We start from the raw sequence: 17,377 nt of genomic DNA, 5'->3' as shown, positions 1-17,377 counted from the left end.
GCATCCACTGCAGGAAGTCATCATTACCAGGCTATTACTTCTGTTGTTTGAAAAGAATGCTCATACTCCATGGTTTCCAGAATATTCAAACATGTATAATCTTTGGGACACATCCTCAAATAGTGTTAATTATAATCATACTCCAGAAAAACCAATGGACTTCCCCAGTGTACACAAGCTGAGGATCTAGTTCTCTTTGAAAAGAGAAATGAAGAATCAGCTTTGTGCATAGGTACTTTAAAGTTATTTTTCTCTTCTCCCTGATGAACTTACCAGATGTATTGTAAACAGTATGCTAACGGGCTAAATCTGTGTCTGGAAACAGGCTGCCAACAACACAGACAGGACTCTTAAAACTTCTTTAACCTTAAAATTTACCTCTTTAACAAGCAACTCCACAAACATTTCCTGTTATTGGCTTGCTGGCCCTGCTACTTTAACAATTCAACAGAATAATTATTTCTACTGTTAGAAATATTATTAAAAATGCATTATCAATAGCTGTTAGCTCCTATCAATAGTGTTGTCCTTTGCCAGCCCTCCTTGTCTCCTTAATGAGAGAGGGAAGGGGGGGTTAGAAACTGAAGGAAAAACTCCAAGAGCTCTCTTTGTTCTGCAAATTTACTATCTCTTTGTTACACTAAATCACACTTTCCTTGATGGCTCCCACGGTTTTTAGGCTAAGATAAGAATAATTGCCATTTTAGCCTTGAAGTTAAACCCTCCATAACCTCCAGTGCTTTCTAGGCAAGCGCAATAACCTAATACATATTAAACCTATCCGCCCCGCATACTTAAGTAGTTAATTATAATACACATGGGATGCATGATCTGACGTATTCTCATGCATGTTTGTATGAACCGGAAATGAGTTGTAAGAGTTCCTGTTTCTGTACACGTGCCAGAAAAGAGGGGATAAAAGCCTGCTAATGATTGTACTCAGGGGCAGAGGGTTTTGATCTTTTGTCTTCTCCCTCTGACCCTATTTGCAAATATATACCTTTTGTCTCACCAACAATGTGTGCCTAAGGATTTGTTATTCAATGAGCCTCCAAAGAAAACGAACCGAGAGAGAGTTTTTTTTTACTTCAATCTGGCGCCCAACGTGGGGCTTTCTTTGGATAACTCCGGAGTTCGTCGGCACATCGTCTCTGCCCCCCTGGGGGGTTTGCGCGCCGAGCCTTTCTTTTTGGCTCGCCCTGAGGGGGGGCTTGAGGTGTGAGCCGGAACATCCGGAACACTAAGAGCTCCTATGCAAATTTTGTTTTTTTTTGGAGTCTCCAGGTACACATTTTTGGCTTTGGATCGAGATCTCTGGGGTATCTGAGTGAGTATACGAATTCCCTTTGCCCAATTTGGTTCTGGGTCCGGAGCAGGAGGTGTGCATGTTCTCATGGTAAATCATCTGCTGTAAGGGACTTTTTGGTATTTGGTGTGCCTTGGGTGCACTTTTGTGGGCAAAATGGGTACGGTTAGCTCCCGTGTAGAAAACACGGATACCCCTCTAAGGTGCTTATTACGTCATTTTAATAAATTTGCAAGGCCGGCCGATTACGGAATAAAAATGAAAAAAGATGATTTAACTAAGTTCTGTCAACTCGTGTGGCCAACATTTGGGGTCCACTGGACCCCGAAAGGATCCTTTGTGCTAAAAGAAGTGATAGCTATCCATGAAATTGTTATGCAAAATGGGTATTGGAATCAGTTTCCTTATATTGATTGTTGGTTGTGGGTGGTTCAAAATCAGCCACCTTGGATTAAGAATTACTTAGTAAAGTCTCATGTGATGCTTGTTAAGAAAAAGACTCGGGGGGGGGCGCCTGTACTTCCTGAGTCTAATGAGGGGGGGGATTCTGAATTGGCTGAGTACCGGACCCGTGCTCCGGTTGCCCTGTCGGGTAGCGAAGATGAGTCAGACGCCTCCTCGGCATCCAGTCCTTCTGCACCACCGCCCCCTCCCTTAGAGAGACCACCACCGACGTACCAAGGCATACCTAATGAGTTAGAGCGTGAGCCTCAGCCAAGTGCCTCATCTGAATCAGGAAATAAGGGTTATTATTTGCGCAAGCCTGTAGAGTCACAGCCGGTGCTGAACTGTCCGATGCGAGAGGTTATTGGGGAAGGAGGCACTGCAACTTTTGTCTACACCCCATTTAGCACTTCAGATTTGTTTAACTGGAAGAATCAGAGCCCCTCTTTTCGTGAAGACCCTGAAAAGATGAGGGATTTGTTTCGATCTATTGGGCAGACTCATCGACCCACTTGGGCTGATGTCCAGATGATGCTCCAGACCCTCCTAACCCCGGAGGAGAGGAGATTAGTGTTAGGTACAGCAGAGCGTATTGCGACAGCCAGAGTTGAGTTAGAGGGTGCTGCTGGTCGTAGTCTGCGTGATACCTTCCCTGTAGAAGAGCCGAGATGGGATAATCACACTGCCGAAGGCAGAGAGCTGAGTGCACGGTATCTGGGAATTATAGTGGAAGCAATGGGAAAGGCAGTGCCTCGGGTTACCAATCTGTCTAAGTTGTATGAAGTGAGACAGGGAAAAGAGGAGGATCCCTCAGCTTTCCTTGGGAGGCTGTATGAGGCGTTTCGCAGGTTTTCGGATCTGGATCCAGAAGCCCCAGATAACCAGCGCATGGTAAATCTTATGTTTATTGGTCAATCTGCTGCTGATATCCGTAAGAAGTTACAGAAAACTGAGGGAGGTGCTGGGAAACCGATTTCAGAGCTGGTGGAAATTGCATATAAGGTGTATGGGAATCGTGAGCAAGTGCAGGAGCGCAAGGAGGATAAAAAGGCTCAGCGACAGATGGCAGCACTAGCAGCTGCTATAACTGGAGGGAACTCTGAAAAGGCTGGGATGCAGAAGGGGAAAGGAGAAAGAGTGGGAGCAGACGTTTGTGCTTATTGCAAAGAGAAAGGACATTGGAAAAGGGAATGCCCGAAGTTGAAGGAGAAGAGAGAGAGGGAACCGAGAGGTCACCTCATGCGGGCAGAAGACAAGGGTGAGGATTCAGAATGAAGGGGACAGGGATCTAAGACCACTACCCTTCGGGTTGGAGCCCGAGAAGATCCCATGGTAACCATTAGGGTTGGTGGCAAAAACTTTGAAGCCTTGGTGGATACTGGGGCTACATTTTCAATGATTCCAGAAAAACCCCCCTGTGCAGGAACTAGTGAACAGCATGTACTTGTGGAAGGGATTGAGGGAATGCAAACCCGACTCCCTGTTTGTAAACCACTCCTCACCAAAGTGGGAGATCATTTGCTCGAGCACTCCTTTGTGTATTCTCCAAGTTGCCCGGTTGCACTCCTTGGGCGGGACTTACTCACAAAATTGCAAGCTGAGATCTTTTTCAGAGACGATCAGATGGTGGTCCAGCTACCTGTCAAGCAGAGCTCGAACTATCAGATGGCTCTCCTGAAGGACCGACGCCCTGCAGTAAGTCCAGAAGATCACATGACTGGAGTAGACCCCTCGGTATGGGCTGATGGAACCCCTGCGCGAGCTAAGTCCGTCTCCCCGGTAAGGATCGTACTCAAGGATGGGGAGGGGCCCGTTCGGATAAAGCAGTACCCACTCAGCCGAGCGGCCAGAGCTGGACTCAAGCCGTTAATAGAGAAATACAAGAGGTACGGATGGCTAGTGGAAGGGTCCTCACCCTATAACACCCCCATCCTTGGAGTGCCAAAGGCAGATGGGGTCTCATACAGACTGGTCCAAGACCTACGAGCTGTAAATAAGAAGGTCCTTTCAGATCATCCTGTAGTCCCGAACCCTCACACGATCTTGACACAAGTACCGGGGGAAGCTGAAATATTTTCAGTGCTAGATTTGAAAGATGCTTTCTTCTCTATTCCCCTTCACCGAGACAGTCAAAAATTGTTTGCTTTTGAATGGGAGGATCCAGACACCTTCCATAAAGCCCAACTCATGTGGACAGTTCTCCCACAGGATTCGTAGCAGCCCCTCATATTTTCGGACTTGCCCTTCAGAAGGACTTGGAGGAGTGGAAGGGATCACACCCCGCAGTGACTCTCCTCCAGTATGTGGATGACCTGCTAGTTGCAAGCCCAAACTTGCAGCTCTGTGAGGAAGCCACCAGGTCACTCCTAAACACTCTAGGGGAAAAAGGATATAAAGTTTCTAGAGAGAAAGCCCAGATATGTCAGCCTGAAGTCACATTTTTGGGATATAAGCTCTCAAAAGGAGTCAGAGCCCTAAGTGCAGATCGCATACAGGCAATCCAAGGTCTAACCCCACCTAAGTCACCCAAGGAGCTACGAGCATTCCTAGGGCTAACTGGGTTCTGTCGACTATGGATACCAGATTATGGCGGGAAGGCTAGACCACTGTATGACTCCCTGACTAAGGAGAGTCTCACTAAATGGAAATGGAATAAAGAAATGCAGCATGCCTTTGATCTGCTTAAAGCAGCATTAACCCAGCCCCCTGCCCTGGCCATCCCAAACAGTAAAAAGCCATATCGACTGTATGTTCATGAGAATCGAGGGGTTGCATCAGGGGTGCTGACACAGCCATCGGGCCCAACCTGGAGACCCGTGGGATATTACTCAAAGGTTCTAGATCCAGTGGCACTCGGGTGGCCAGCCTGTCTTCGGGCTGTGGCAGCCACAGCAGTGGTTGTTGAAAAAGCCCAGAAGATAGTCATGGGTGCGGATATGGAAATACTCACTCCTCATGGAGTTCCCCAGATCCTAAGGACTGAGGGAGGGAAATTTCTTAACCCCTCCAGACAATCACGGTATGAGATATTTTTGCTCTCTAATCCAGGACTTACTTTCAAACATACCACAGCCTTAAACCCTGCAACCTTGCTGCCGGAGCCAGGGAAACCGATGCATGACTGCCTTGAGGTCCTAAATCAAACCACACAGGTGCGACCTGATCTTGCTGAGGACCCAATTGAGGACCCAGATGTTGAATACTTCGTAGACGGCTCCAGCTCTGTTATCGATGGAAAAAGACGAACAGGATGTGCAGTGGTAACCTTGGATAAGGTAGTATGGAGGGAGTCATTGCCAAGCTCATGGTCGGCACAGGCCGCAGAACTCACTGCGCTCACCCGAGCATTACAGCTGGGGACAGACCAGCGGGTTAATATATACACTGACTCTCGCTATGCTTTTTCTACAGTCCATGCACACGGACTATTGTGGAAAGAAAGGGGTTTTATTACGGCCTCTGGGAATAAAATTGCTAATGGCCCCCAGATTATCAAGCTACTAGAGGCACTCCACCAGCCTAAAGAGGTAGCAGTCATTCATGTGCGGGCCCATGGGAAGGCTGCTGAGGAAAAGCATAAGCTTGGAAATGCAAAGGCTGATTCAGCAGCAAAGGAAGCTGCATTTATTGGGGGAGAAGCGGAGGAGGTATCCAAGCAGGCCATGTCCCATGCCATATGGCCAGACATCCAAGATTTAGTCCCACAGTATTCCCCTGAAGAAGATAAATTTGCACAAGGAGCTTGTGCAGAAAAGAACTCCCAGGGGTGGTGGATAGTACCAGGAGGGAAAGTCATGATACCCAGGCCATTGCTTCGGGAGGTGCTGCAACAGCTCCATGCAAGAACCCATATGGGAGGTTTGGCCATGGGTGATCTAGTGATTCGCCAAGCAGTAGCTCCAGGGCTATATGTAGAAGCTCAGCGCATTGCTACCAAGTGCATCACATGCCAGAAAGTAAACCTCCGAAGGAAACCCCCTGTGCCAATGGGAGGTAGACCCTGGGCAGCGTACCCTGGACAGGCATGGCAGATTGATTTTGCCGAGCTCCCACGGTCCGGACATCACGGGTTTTTACTTGTCATGGTAGACCAGCTCTCTGGTTGGGTCGAGGCCTGGCCCACCAGGACTGCCACTGCAGCTACAGTAGTGAAGTATTTGTTGCAGGAGATCATTCCCCGGTATTCCCTGCCTGAGTCCATTGAGTCGGATCAAGGACAACACTTCGTGGGAAAAGTGGTTCAAGGAGTCGCGCAAACTCTCAAGGTTACTTGGAAATTACACACACCATGGAGACCACAGAGTTCAGGACAAGTGGAACGCATGAATAGGACTTTAAATACTTTGCTCACCAAAATCTGTATTAAAACACGTCTTAAGTGGCCTCAAGCATTGCCGCTAGCTCTTACTTGCATTCGAAACACTCCCCGACGGGGCCTTAAATTGACCCCATATGAAATTATGTTTGGCAAGCCCCCTCGAGTCTTACCTCCTGGGATGCGAGAGAATGTAACTTTTGAATTAGGTAATAGTGAGCTTCATATGTACGTTATTGCTTTGCAGTCTGTCTTGTTTTCTCTTCACAGGTATGCAGCCTCCTTTCAGCGCCTGCCTTTAGACGTACCGGTACATGACTTCTCCCCGGGAGACTGGGTCTTGGTGCAGCGGTGGAAGAAGGAACCTCTGACTAAGAGGTGGAGTGGCCCTTTCCAGGTACTTCTAACAACCCACACCGCTGTAAAGATTGCTGGCCATGACCGTTGGATACACCATACCCGTGTGAAACGACATCCACAAGCGTCAGAGGACAACAACTCCCAAGACGAACTCACTCCGGAAGCTGAGTCGTCTTCGGAACAAGAAGCCAGCAAGTGGAGCTGTGAACCTACTGGTGATCTCCAAGTGCGCCTGAGACGGCTTAATCAAAGTTCAGAAAATTAGTCCGGAAAGTAAAAGGGAAAATATGGTGGGAATTATAATGTGCCTTGTTGTTATCTGCATAATGAAAGAAGCAGGATTGCATAGCCTTAGCCACTGGCCTATGCCCCCGCTTTCCCAAATTACTCCCCCAGGGACAAATTTGTATGTTGATATGATGGAGAGAATTGCAAGTACTTTTAATCTTACCAACTGCTGGGCCTGTGGGGGGCTCCGAGAGGCCGGAGGCCAGTGGCCTTGGAGGGCTTTTCCTTTGGCCCCAAAATGGTTAGTCAGTGACAAAGCAGATGTTAAGAGTACTGGTCAAGAATGGGATGAGAACCACAGCTGGGATCTTTCCCAAGTGGCATTGGGAGAGTACTGTATTAGCAGTAATGGTACAGGAAGGAGGTTAGGACATAGTCAGTGTACATGGACATTAAAATGGGCCCGAGTATGCAGCAGGTATGCTGATCAATGGAATTCTGCTGCCATTAGGCTCCCAATCTCCACACAGATGCAAAATCTCAAAAGGACAAGAATATTACCTTTCAATCCTGACCCTACCAGATGTCAGGCATATGAAAAGACCCGAGGCGAACGATTTACCTACATTTATAAGTGGCAATGGGCACACCTGAATGGCACAGTGGCAAGGTTTAATGCATATTGGAGTGCCTTGAATGACACAAATGAAATAACCAAGTGCGAGTATAGGGATAAAGATGGCGTATGGAAATGTCAGTTTAAACTGAGTAACTATCACACTGGCCCTTTAGGGCATAAGGGCACCAAATACTATCCCCTTCTTTTCCACAGCCGTGACCCCCTAGCCTTGGAAGGGGAACACAGGGCCCTAAAAGGACATTATTGGATTTGTGGAAAGCGTGCCTATACGGTCCTACCACGAGGGTGGACGGGAACCTGCTATATTGGAGTAATTGTACCATCTTTCTTTTTGTTACCATCTGAGGTTGGAAATAAGCTGGGAGTCTCTTTGTATGATGATTGGAACAGGGCCAAGAGAAGTATTGATGTAAGTTTGACACAGGGTGGCTCCCAAAAGTGGAAGGAGGATGAGTGGCCTCCTCAGAGAATTATTGAGTATTATGGACCAGCTACATGGGCTAATGATGGAAGTTGGGGCTACCGGACACCAATATATATGCTAAATAAAATCATCCGGTTGCAGGCAGTCTTGGAAGTAATTACTAACCAGACCGCCACTGCTCTCGAGTTGCTGGCTCGACAAAGTTCTCAGATGAGGGAAGCCATATACCAAAATCGAATGGCTTTAGACTATTTACTCGCAGAGGATGGCGGAGTCTGTGGAAAGTTCAACCTTTCTAATTGTTGCCTCCAAATAGATGATAACGGGAAGGTGGTCATAGAGATTGCCAAAGAGATTAGGAAAATAGCCCATGTACCAATACAAACGTGGGAAACCACATGAAATAAGGACTGGTGGTTTCAATTATTTGGAGGACCCTGGTGGAAAAAAGTAGGGTTTGTGCTTTTGTGTGCTCTAACTGGTTTGATTTTTATCCCTTGTCTCATTCCTTGTCTTACTAGATTGATAACCACCACAGTAGAAGGAATGCAGGTTGCAGCAGTCCCTCTAAAAGCACAGACTGTAGCAAAAGTCATGGTCCTCAAAAAAAATTCCTCGTAATTATCTTGATATGCCCAAATGAAGTAAAGATCAGAAAGCATCTTGAGGGGGGAATATTGTTAGAAATATTATTAAAAATGCATTATCAATAGCTGTTAGCTCCTATCAATAGTGTTGTCCTTTGCCAGCCCTCCTTGTCTCCTTAATGAGAGAGGGAAGGGGGGGTTAGAAACTGAAGGAAAAACTCCAAGAGCTCTCTTTGTTCTGCAAATTTACTATCTCTTTGTTACACTAAATCACACTTTCCTTGATGGCTCCCACGGTTTTTAGGCTAAGATAAGAATAATTGCCATTTTAGCCTTGAAGTTAAACCCTCCATAACCTCCAGTGCTTTCTAGGCAAGCGCAATAACCTAATACATATTAAACCTATCCGCCCCGCATACTTAAGTAGTTAATTATAATACACATGGGATGCATGATCTGACGTATTCTCATGCATGTTTGTATGAACCGGAAATGAGTTGTAAGAGTTCCTGTTTCTGTACACGTGCCAGAAAAGAGGGGATAAAAGCCTGCTAATGATTGTACTCAGGGGCAGAGGGTTTTGATCTTTTGTCTTCTCCCTCTGACCCTATTTGCAAATATATACCTTTTGTCTCACCAACAATGTGTGCCTAAGGATTTGTTATTCAATGAGCCTCCAAAGAAAACGAACCGAGAGAGAGTTTTTTTTTACTTCACTACCATGCTTTGTATGGTAGATTATGTATGAAACCTTAAACAGAAGAAATGTATGATCTTTCAGGCACACACCAGGTCCCGTAATACCCATGGAGGCTTTCCACTTTCCTTAAAACAAAAGCAAGTAATTACAATGCTCATTTAGGAAACAGCACATCTGATGCAGAAAGCATTAATGATTTTTTCATTACAGTAACAGGCAGTTTCGGTAATAGTAGGCTGTTTGTTATCTCCCTTGGTGGCTCAGAAATGTTGTTCTGTAACTGGCAGGGTGGCAACTTATATTTAGTTCAGAGGAGAATGAGCTTTTATAGGCAACAAACTGCCTTGTCAGATACAATGAATGGACTTGCTGACTAACCACCGCTGTGCTCAGAGCACATCATGATGTTGTACTGTGCCTTGTAACATAGAATTTATTTTGAAATGGAGTTGGTATTAGACTTCCAGCCTCTCTCCTAATTAGAATGTGAGCTCATGAGGCAGCAACCCCAGGCTGCAGTAGACAGACAAAACCTAACATGCCTATTTCCTGGACTTTCTTACTGCCAAGGATCTGACATTGCAATGATTTCACTCTGTTTTGTTGAAGAAAAATTTCAGTAACAACTTATTTTGGAGACTCAGTGAAGCAGAGGGGGAGGTTGATTTCTGTTAACAGGATTTTGCATTCTTTGGTAAATGAAGTTTGTAAACGTGTTCTTGCATTGCCGTATGCTTACTACTCAGTGGTGATGTGTCAGTGTGAGGCCTTCCAGACCAGCTATAGGATCAGTGTTATGCACTGTGTTACCTTTAAACTAAGACGAAGGTCCAAACCATCAGGGCACAAGTCTATTAAGGACAGAAGGACATTTCAATATGGATAAGTTTTTGTTATTTCAGTGAAAAAAAAAGGAAACTCTATGGCTTGTGCAGCCAGGCATGACCCTTTAAGCATTTGAATGCAAGTGTTCAAGGGTTGAAGAAAGTATTTGAACCCCTTATGCATAAGATATTCTTCTGTGTCAGCTTTATATAGGGCCAGATCTGGGTCCCACTGAAATTGATTGCAGATTTGCCAGTTATCTCAGTAAGATCAGTACTGATCCCACAATACATTGAAGATGCAGACAAAAGTGACAATTTTTATCCTATCTGGTCACAGAAAGCAGTTTATAGCTGTGACCAAACAGAAGTGCACGACTGCAAACAGCTGAAAAAGGGATGATTAAGTGAAAATCAGACCCTTCATTACATGAGGTATTAGATAAAGACTTTTCAAAATGTAGCGTCTTCTGTAACTTGCATCTGCAGAGCTCCCAGCCTGTTACTGTTTTCAGAATGGGAGTGGGGAAAGGAAGAGGAGGAAATGCAGTCTGGGGTTTTTTCAGTCTCACGTTGGAGGGTGGGGCAGATGTATTGGAGCCCCCCCGCCGCAGGTATTTGAGCCCCAAGAACAAGCTTCCTCCACTGTCTTTCCCCCCTCCCATTCTGAAAACAGCAAGTACTGAAAGAGAGCCTGTCTGTTGCTATGGGAACCTGGCTGCAGGCTCTAAGCTGGTAAGCAGGTTCCCCTCCCTCTGGATCCAACACTGAACTTCTGTTTGGTCTGGGGTAATGTTGTAACTCAGAACATGTTGCAGAAATCCTTCAAGCTATTGCTGGGAGCTGCTCTTTTGTCTCCACCGCTGGCACACACACGTTTACCAAACTTGGAATATTTTCTTTTCAGCCATTGGGTATGTTGATAATTATTGTACAGTCTATATTGCATCCATTATATCTTTGGAGAATGGCATCCCTTGACAATCAGAAAGCCATGAGCCAAAGACCTGTGGAGGAGCTGAACTCATCGGCCCTGTTTCCAGGGTTTCCACAAAGCTGATATTCATAGGCAGTTGCAAACAATCCTCCCCGGATGCCAGGTGTGTTTTGAAATCCTTTGTCCTGAATCCAGTGAGGCTTCCTATGAAGCCCTACAAATCAAAATTTCCTTTGAAGTGCTTACACGTAACTCCTCAAAAGTTTCTGGGTCTTAATTCAGGAGAACCAGCTGAGCTAACTGTGAGCTCACAGTATGGAAAAGATTAGTGAAGCCCTGCAGAAGTGGTGCACCCTATGGTGAAGGACTGCCCTTTGAACAGATAGACCAGGGATAAGCAACTGGCATGTATGCCAATTAGTGGCACATGGAGATGTTTACCTCAGTACGCCAGGAGGTGTGTGAGGAAATTGTTTTAAAACACTTTTTTTAAAGTTGCTATTTCAGGCTCTCTGGAACAGCCATGGGTCCCAGCTCCATGGCGGGCAGCAGGGGTGGAGTCAGAAGAACACAGGCAGGGACAGTGACACCCCCCCCCTTGGCCCAGCCCCTGGAGCAGAGCTGTGGGTGAGCAGTGTGGCAGTGACTTGGTCATATCTCTTGACAACAAATAGTGTCTGCTTAAGAGTGCTTACTGAGGCATCCTGTGACAGCTAAACCAGAATTCAGAGGGTTATACCTGGTTTTCTGCTGCTTGTCTAGGTATTGCAGAATCCTTATAGCTAGAAGGGAGAATGTAAAAGGAAACAATTGTGGTTAAGCATTTCCTGTATTTTATTAATGCATTTTGCCATAGTTTAAAGCCAGCTTCATTAGCAATGGCACAGCTAAAATTAATCATATAAGGAAAACACAAAGCTTGTACTGCTATTGGTTAGTCATATAAGGAAAGTTTGTGGTATAGAACAATAATTGGCTGCAAGCCAACAACTAGCTCAAAAAAATCTATAAATTTGCTGGTGCATCTGGAAATCGGCTGAAGGAAAGCGGCATGGTAAAGGAACCTATCATTGTGAAAGGTAAGCTGCAGATCTAGATTCAGTGGAGCGGTGGTTCCTGAGAAGCTCGAAGACTGAATACTAGGGTCCTTCCCAGTACCCCTTTGGACAGCATAGATTGGGGGTGCCTGATTTTGCTGGATTTTGAGAGGCTTGTCGTACACCAGGCATAAAAGGGGACTGCCGATATGTTGCCAACTTGGAGATTTACTGTCTGTCTTTGTTATGTTGTTAAGCTTTGCATAATTACGTGTTTGCTAGCTCAATAAATCTTTCTTACCTTTTCACCATGACCACCCTCTCAATCCCAGACCAACCCAGACCATCCCATCCCAGCAGGCAGCTGGGACAGGCAGAGGCAGGGCTGAGGCCCAGGCAGGCACTACAGAGGGCCACGACACTAGAGGCTCCTGGGCAGCTCAGCCCCAAGCACTGTCCTGGGCAGCTCAGCCCCAAGCACTGCCCGTGGTACCTGTTCCCCACACTGAGGGTGGCTCTGCCCCACTCGCTCTTTGCCCAGCACACAGGGAGGCCAAACTGGGAGCCACCCAAGCCCGGTGTACTGTGCCAGGCAGTGTCCCCTTGCAGGCAGGGCAGCTGCAGCTCATTCCTGTGGAGCTGTGTGGGCCAAGTCCCACCTTGGGTGCTGCTGGGTGTTCCTGCCCACTGTGGCCTGAGTCTGCAGAGCCCCAGGGCAGCTCATGTTCCCTATCCAGCCGCAGTCTCCTCCAGCTGCTGCCTTCTCAAGTGCCTGGCAGGGCCAGCCTCCCCACAGCATCTCCCCCCAGCCTAGACCCTGCCCTGAGCACCCGGTCCCAGCACTCAGTGCTGCCCCCACCCAGGTGGGATGGGGCATCTGTCTGCCCAACCCCTGGCCAGGCCCTCCCTCCCAGCCCTGGGTCTGGGCTCTCACCACTCCAGGATCGTCAGGGAGGCCCAAGCACCCCGACCCTGGCGGTTGCTACTGGGGTGTTGCTGCCTCCTTCCACCGGACACTGCCCTGGACCAGCAGGTCCATGCCGCAGCCAGTAGTAGTGGGAGATGTGTACAGCAAGGAACACACACTTTCTCCTTTGACTTTTTCTCTCTCTTCTCTTTTTTCTCTCTCCTTTTTTTCTCTTTCTTCTTTTCTTCTCTCCCCTCTTCTCCTTTTTTCTCTCTCTTCTTTCTCTTTTTTCTCCCCCCTCTTTTATCTCCTTTTCTTTTCCTCTCCCAACTTTCCTCTTTCGCTTTTTCTTTTTCTCTCCTCTCTTTCTCTCTTCCCTCTTTTCTTTCTTTCCCTCTTTCTCTTTCCTCTCTTTTTCTTGTCTCCTCTTTTTCTCTCTCCTTTTTGTCTTTTCTTTCTCTTTTTTCTCTCTCCTCTCCTTTTTCTCTTTTTTCTTTATCCTCTCTTTTTCTCTTTCTCTTTCCTTCTTTTTCTCTCTCTCCTCTTTTTTGCTTCTTCTTCTCTCTCTCATCACAACATGCTTAAGAAAAAAGAATACACAAGAACAAAGGTAGTATATGAAGTTTTATTTATTCTCACCAAGTTTAGAATTTTTAGAAAACCTGGTATTTACTGTAAAAAAGCAATATTTATTATTATTAACTATATTAATATGCAGTGTATCTGCCATGTACCCCCATACCAGTTTTGTTTTTCTGGCCTGCCAGCACTCTGGCACTTTACAAGGTAGACATTGTGTTTTTTTCGGCACTCTGGTAAAAAATATTGCCTACCCCTGAGATAAACTAAAGGCTTTAAAGAGTCTCCAACATTTGTGACAAAAAAGATACAATGCAAGGCACACAAGAAAAAACACCAGACCATTAGGCTTGTGAACCTTCAGGATTAGCTCAGACATTAGCATTAAACTTTACTAGAGCTCAATTTATTTTTATTTGGGTTCAAATTCTGGCTACAGTTATCTGTTCACTGTAGGAATCCTGATTGATTTGTTTTGTTTTAATAACAGCACACTGAAAACTTGTTTTGAGCTCAACTTTGTATAAGAGATGCAATAAAAGAATAGCAGGGCCCTCCACAGAGGACAATATATCTGGTGGTTTCCATAACATATTCTGGACTTTTCCAAGAAACTTTCCCTCCTGAACTTGATGGAAACAACTACTCAAAGCTTTAACTAGACAAATGTATGAACCACTAAATTTCATTCTGGATTTTGTAGTTATTGTACAGTTCCCCAAAAGAAAGGTGTCTTATCCCTTAAACGTAAAGAAAAAAAGTACAAAAGCTAGTGGCCCACCAAAACATGACATTCCACTGCACAGCACTCCCGTGGAGAGGATGAAAGAACAAACATATGATAGATGTTAGCCCCATTGCTTAATGCACTATTATTTCAGTGATAAGCATGATATAAGAACCTATGTAGAATAGAATAAAATGATAAAGAATCCATATCTCAATTCAGGTGTGGGTGCGAACTGCTCAATTTGTGCCTTGTCTCCTTTTATCAACTGAAATGCATTGTCTGTTCACTTCTGTTTTTGAAAGCTAAATGCATTTTCACACGTTTCTAGCTAGTTCTGTGGTAGGAAAGTGAGCTGTTTCTGAATTACACCATGTGAATCATGCCATAATCAGGCAAATGTGGCAGCTGCTGATCAAGTTGAATTGTGCAATTTTTCTGAAGGCCAGAAAAAGCTGCAATATCTGCTATCAATATCAATCAAATATATTGACAGATCACGATCAACTGATATAAACATGGCAATAGCATTTTAACTTGATAACTGGTCAGATAGTTTGGCCATTTCGTAAAGCCAAAATTGGACTATACATGGGTTTGCAAACCATAATGTAACTTTTTGTAATTGTAATCAAGTCTAAATTCAAGTAGACTCATATTCTGTCTACTGAAAGATTCCTCCTTAATTTAAATGGGTTAAAATTCTTCAATTCCTTTTCCAAACTTGTATACGATACTGTTGTATCCTATTAAGGATACTCTGTGCCACCCCAGGATTGACTGTGCTTCAGTGATGAGCTCTATGACAGAAGAAGTAAATTCCATATCTAGTTTGTAATAGGTTTATTAGATGATTTATTATCCTTGGATGAAAGAGAGATCTGTAAATATCAAGTCAACATAAATATAATTATAAAATGGCTAGTCACATTATATTGAGGAAGAATATTATTGAACAAAGCATGCTGAAAAGAATATGTTACATAACTTACCACTTCATCTCTATAAAAATGTACTGGAGGCTCATTCCCTGTTTCCATCATAAACCACCTCCATCTGCCAGCAAACTCTACTCACCTGCTTATTCAATCATCAGAAAATGCCAGACTAAACACTGCTTTTTAAAACACAGGTTCCCAAACTTTTTCTTATTGCATACCCGCTTTCAGATTTACCAGCTGCCCACATACCCCTACCAGCATGTTTTATAATTTAACCCCTTAAATGCCAATTATTATAATGAAAATTAAATCTGCCATTACACAATTTTTCCCGCATACCCACAGAGATGTCTTGCATATCCCCAGAAGCAGATGTACCACAGTTTGGCACCCCCTGTTTTAAAAGAAACTTGATGGCATCCCCAAGCTCAGGCTCTGTTTCATAAAATTTAGTGAGGCTGTGAGAGGTACATGACAGTGTACCTGAACTCAAAGACCATACCACATGTCCAACAGATGTGATGGAAAGACAACAGGGGAAGACAAGAAAAAGTCAGGGGAATACAAGCTTACGTAAGTCAGCTCACAGCAGACAGGGCCAGGCTCAATGCTCAGTTGACATAGCCCCAACCCCCGTGAGCAGTGCTGGGCTTGGCACTCAGCTGGTGCAGCCCAGGCTGCACCACTCACAGGGGATGGGGACATGCCAGCTGAGCACTGAACCCAGGCCTGTCCCCTGCAAGTGGCACTATGGGTGCCCACCCTGCAGTAAGGGTGCTCAGGGGACAGTATACCTCAAATGCTGAACTCATTGCCACTCACAGGGCACAGTGATATAGTATATAAGTTGAGGTTGAATGTTAAGAGTTAAAAATTGGGCTTCAAAACTCAACTTATATACAGTGAAATACAGTAGTTATTATTCTATCAATGCATGATACAGGAAACCCAGGAAGAGAGGCAAGGGAAAATGTTTCAATGCATGGTAGAGGACTAAGTAGTACACTTACCATTACAGCTGCACAGTATCAAGGTGTTTCTTTGATCTTTTTCTATAACCCAGTCTGCCACAGCAACTTATGCCACAAGTAAAGGCCAGAATACTTCAAAAATTAATATTCTTTAACTTTCAGGTGTCCGAAAATGTTCTCACATTTTCCTCATTTTCCCTCAAGGAAGAAAGAAAGAACTCACTCTCCTGTCTATATAATTGTAAAAGAAGAAGAAACAACAAGCGAGGACAGCGTTACAGGAATCTGATCGTGACTTACATAATTCATATGGGCTTCTTCGTGTTCATTTAACATTTTAAATCAGTTCACTCATACTAATGGCAACACTTTCTCTTTGAAAGGGACTCAAATGAGGCAAGAATGGTGGCTTACAGTTTAGGCTTAAATAGGTACTGTAGTACAGAGGTTGACTTGCTGTTATGTTCATAACCTGCAGCTTGTTCAAGAAACTAGTTCTTTCCCTTAATTTAGGCCTACCAACATGTGATACAGAGGCATAGTGAGTTCCAGCAGTTCCCTAGTATTGGAGAGCAAAAGTGGGGAGCGGTGTCTCCTACCTGTTCCAGCTCTCTGCAGGCCGGTGGCAACTGCTGCTGCGTTAGAGAGCAAACTCCCCACATACCTGCTGCAGCATGGAGCAGCCTGTGGTGTTGCAACAGCCCTCTGTTGCAGACTCCTCAAGGGCTGCTCCAATGCTTTGTTCACTAGCTCCCACCTTCCGCTTACGTTACTGAACGAAGAGCTGCATCTCTCACAGCAAAAATCCTGGGGAGGAGTGATTCTGTTCAGCGCCCCCCCAGCCCATACACCACTGAGCACAGGGCTACCCAGCTTCTGTGACTGGGCTGTGCCTGCCATAGCAAAGACATTCTGGTAATCTCTCTAAGTCAGTGCCCAGGGCAGGTCTTGACTGAAAAACATGCCAAAAACAGCCCCCCACCCCCACCCCCTCCCCACCTTTCACATAGATTAGTTTGAGTTTCATAGCTGTTCACACCAGTCCTGCTATAGATGCAAATAATTTCAGCAAGGAACGCTGGCGAATCCCAAGCACCCCGCTTTACTCAAAACTGTCATTCTCAAAACAAGATTCCCAGTCCATACAGGTCCCTGGGATAACTTTGGGTAAAAGGTTCTGGGTTTTCCCCCAAAGTTGTAGAATTACAGATCACAGGACTTCAGTTCTATTACAGTTGGCCTCTTGATCTGAGGTCATTGTGATTGCTATTGTCACAGGAGGTATTTCATACACAAGGAATGGCACAGATAGAAAAGGCAGGTGTTAGTGGGAAGAAATGAAGGGGGTGTTGAAAATGGCATCAGTTGCAAGGCAGGACTGGGGGAGTAAGAAATATGAAAGAGAAGAGGTTGGAGATGTAGGCCTACTCTAATCTAAGATTTTTATTTT

At 45.2% G+C, this 17,377-nt stretch overlaps 1 protein-coding gene and 1 long non-coding RNA gene across 2 annotated transcripts in view; one reads left to right on the top strand and one right to left on the bottom strand.

Moving 5' to 3' along the window:
• Positions 1-17,377, bottom strand: part of LOC149870265 (uncharacterized) — a 174,041-nt gene that overhangs the window by 83,947 nt on the left and 72,717 nt on the right. The window lies entirely within an intron of this gene.
• Positions 758-16,260, top strand: LOC149870266 (endogenous retrovirus group 3 member 1 Env polyprotein-like). Its single transcript, XM_090034456.1, has 3 exons — positions 758-1,327; positions 6,336-7,870; positions 16,090-16,260. Exons 2-3 carry the CDS (start codon positions 6,713-6,715, stop codon positions 16,258-16,260), a joined length of 1,329 nt encoding a protein of 442 aa, XP_089890582.1. The 5' UTR covers positions 758-1,327; positions 6,336-6,712.

The sequence above is a fragment of the Crocodylus siamensis genome, chromosome 2, assembly GCF_052110815.1.
Source record: "Crocodylus siamensis isolate JL-2025a chromosome 2, ASM5211081v1, whole genome shotgun sequence".
NCBI lineage: Eukaryota > Metazoa > Chordata > Crocodylia > Crocodylidae > Crocodylus > Crocodylus siamensis.
Note: the sequence above shows the minus strand (reverse complement) of the source record. Positions and strands in the feature narration are given on the sequence as shown.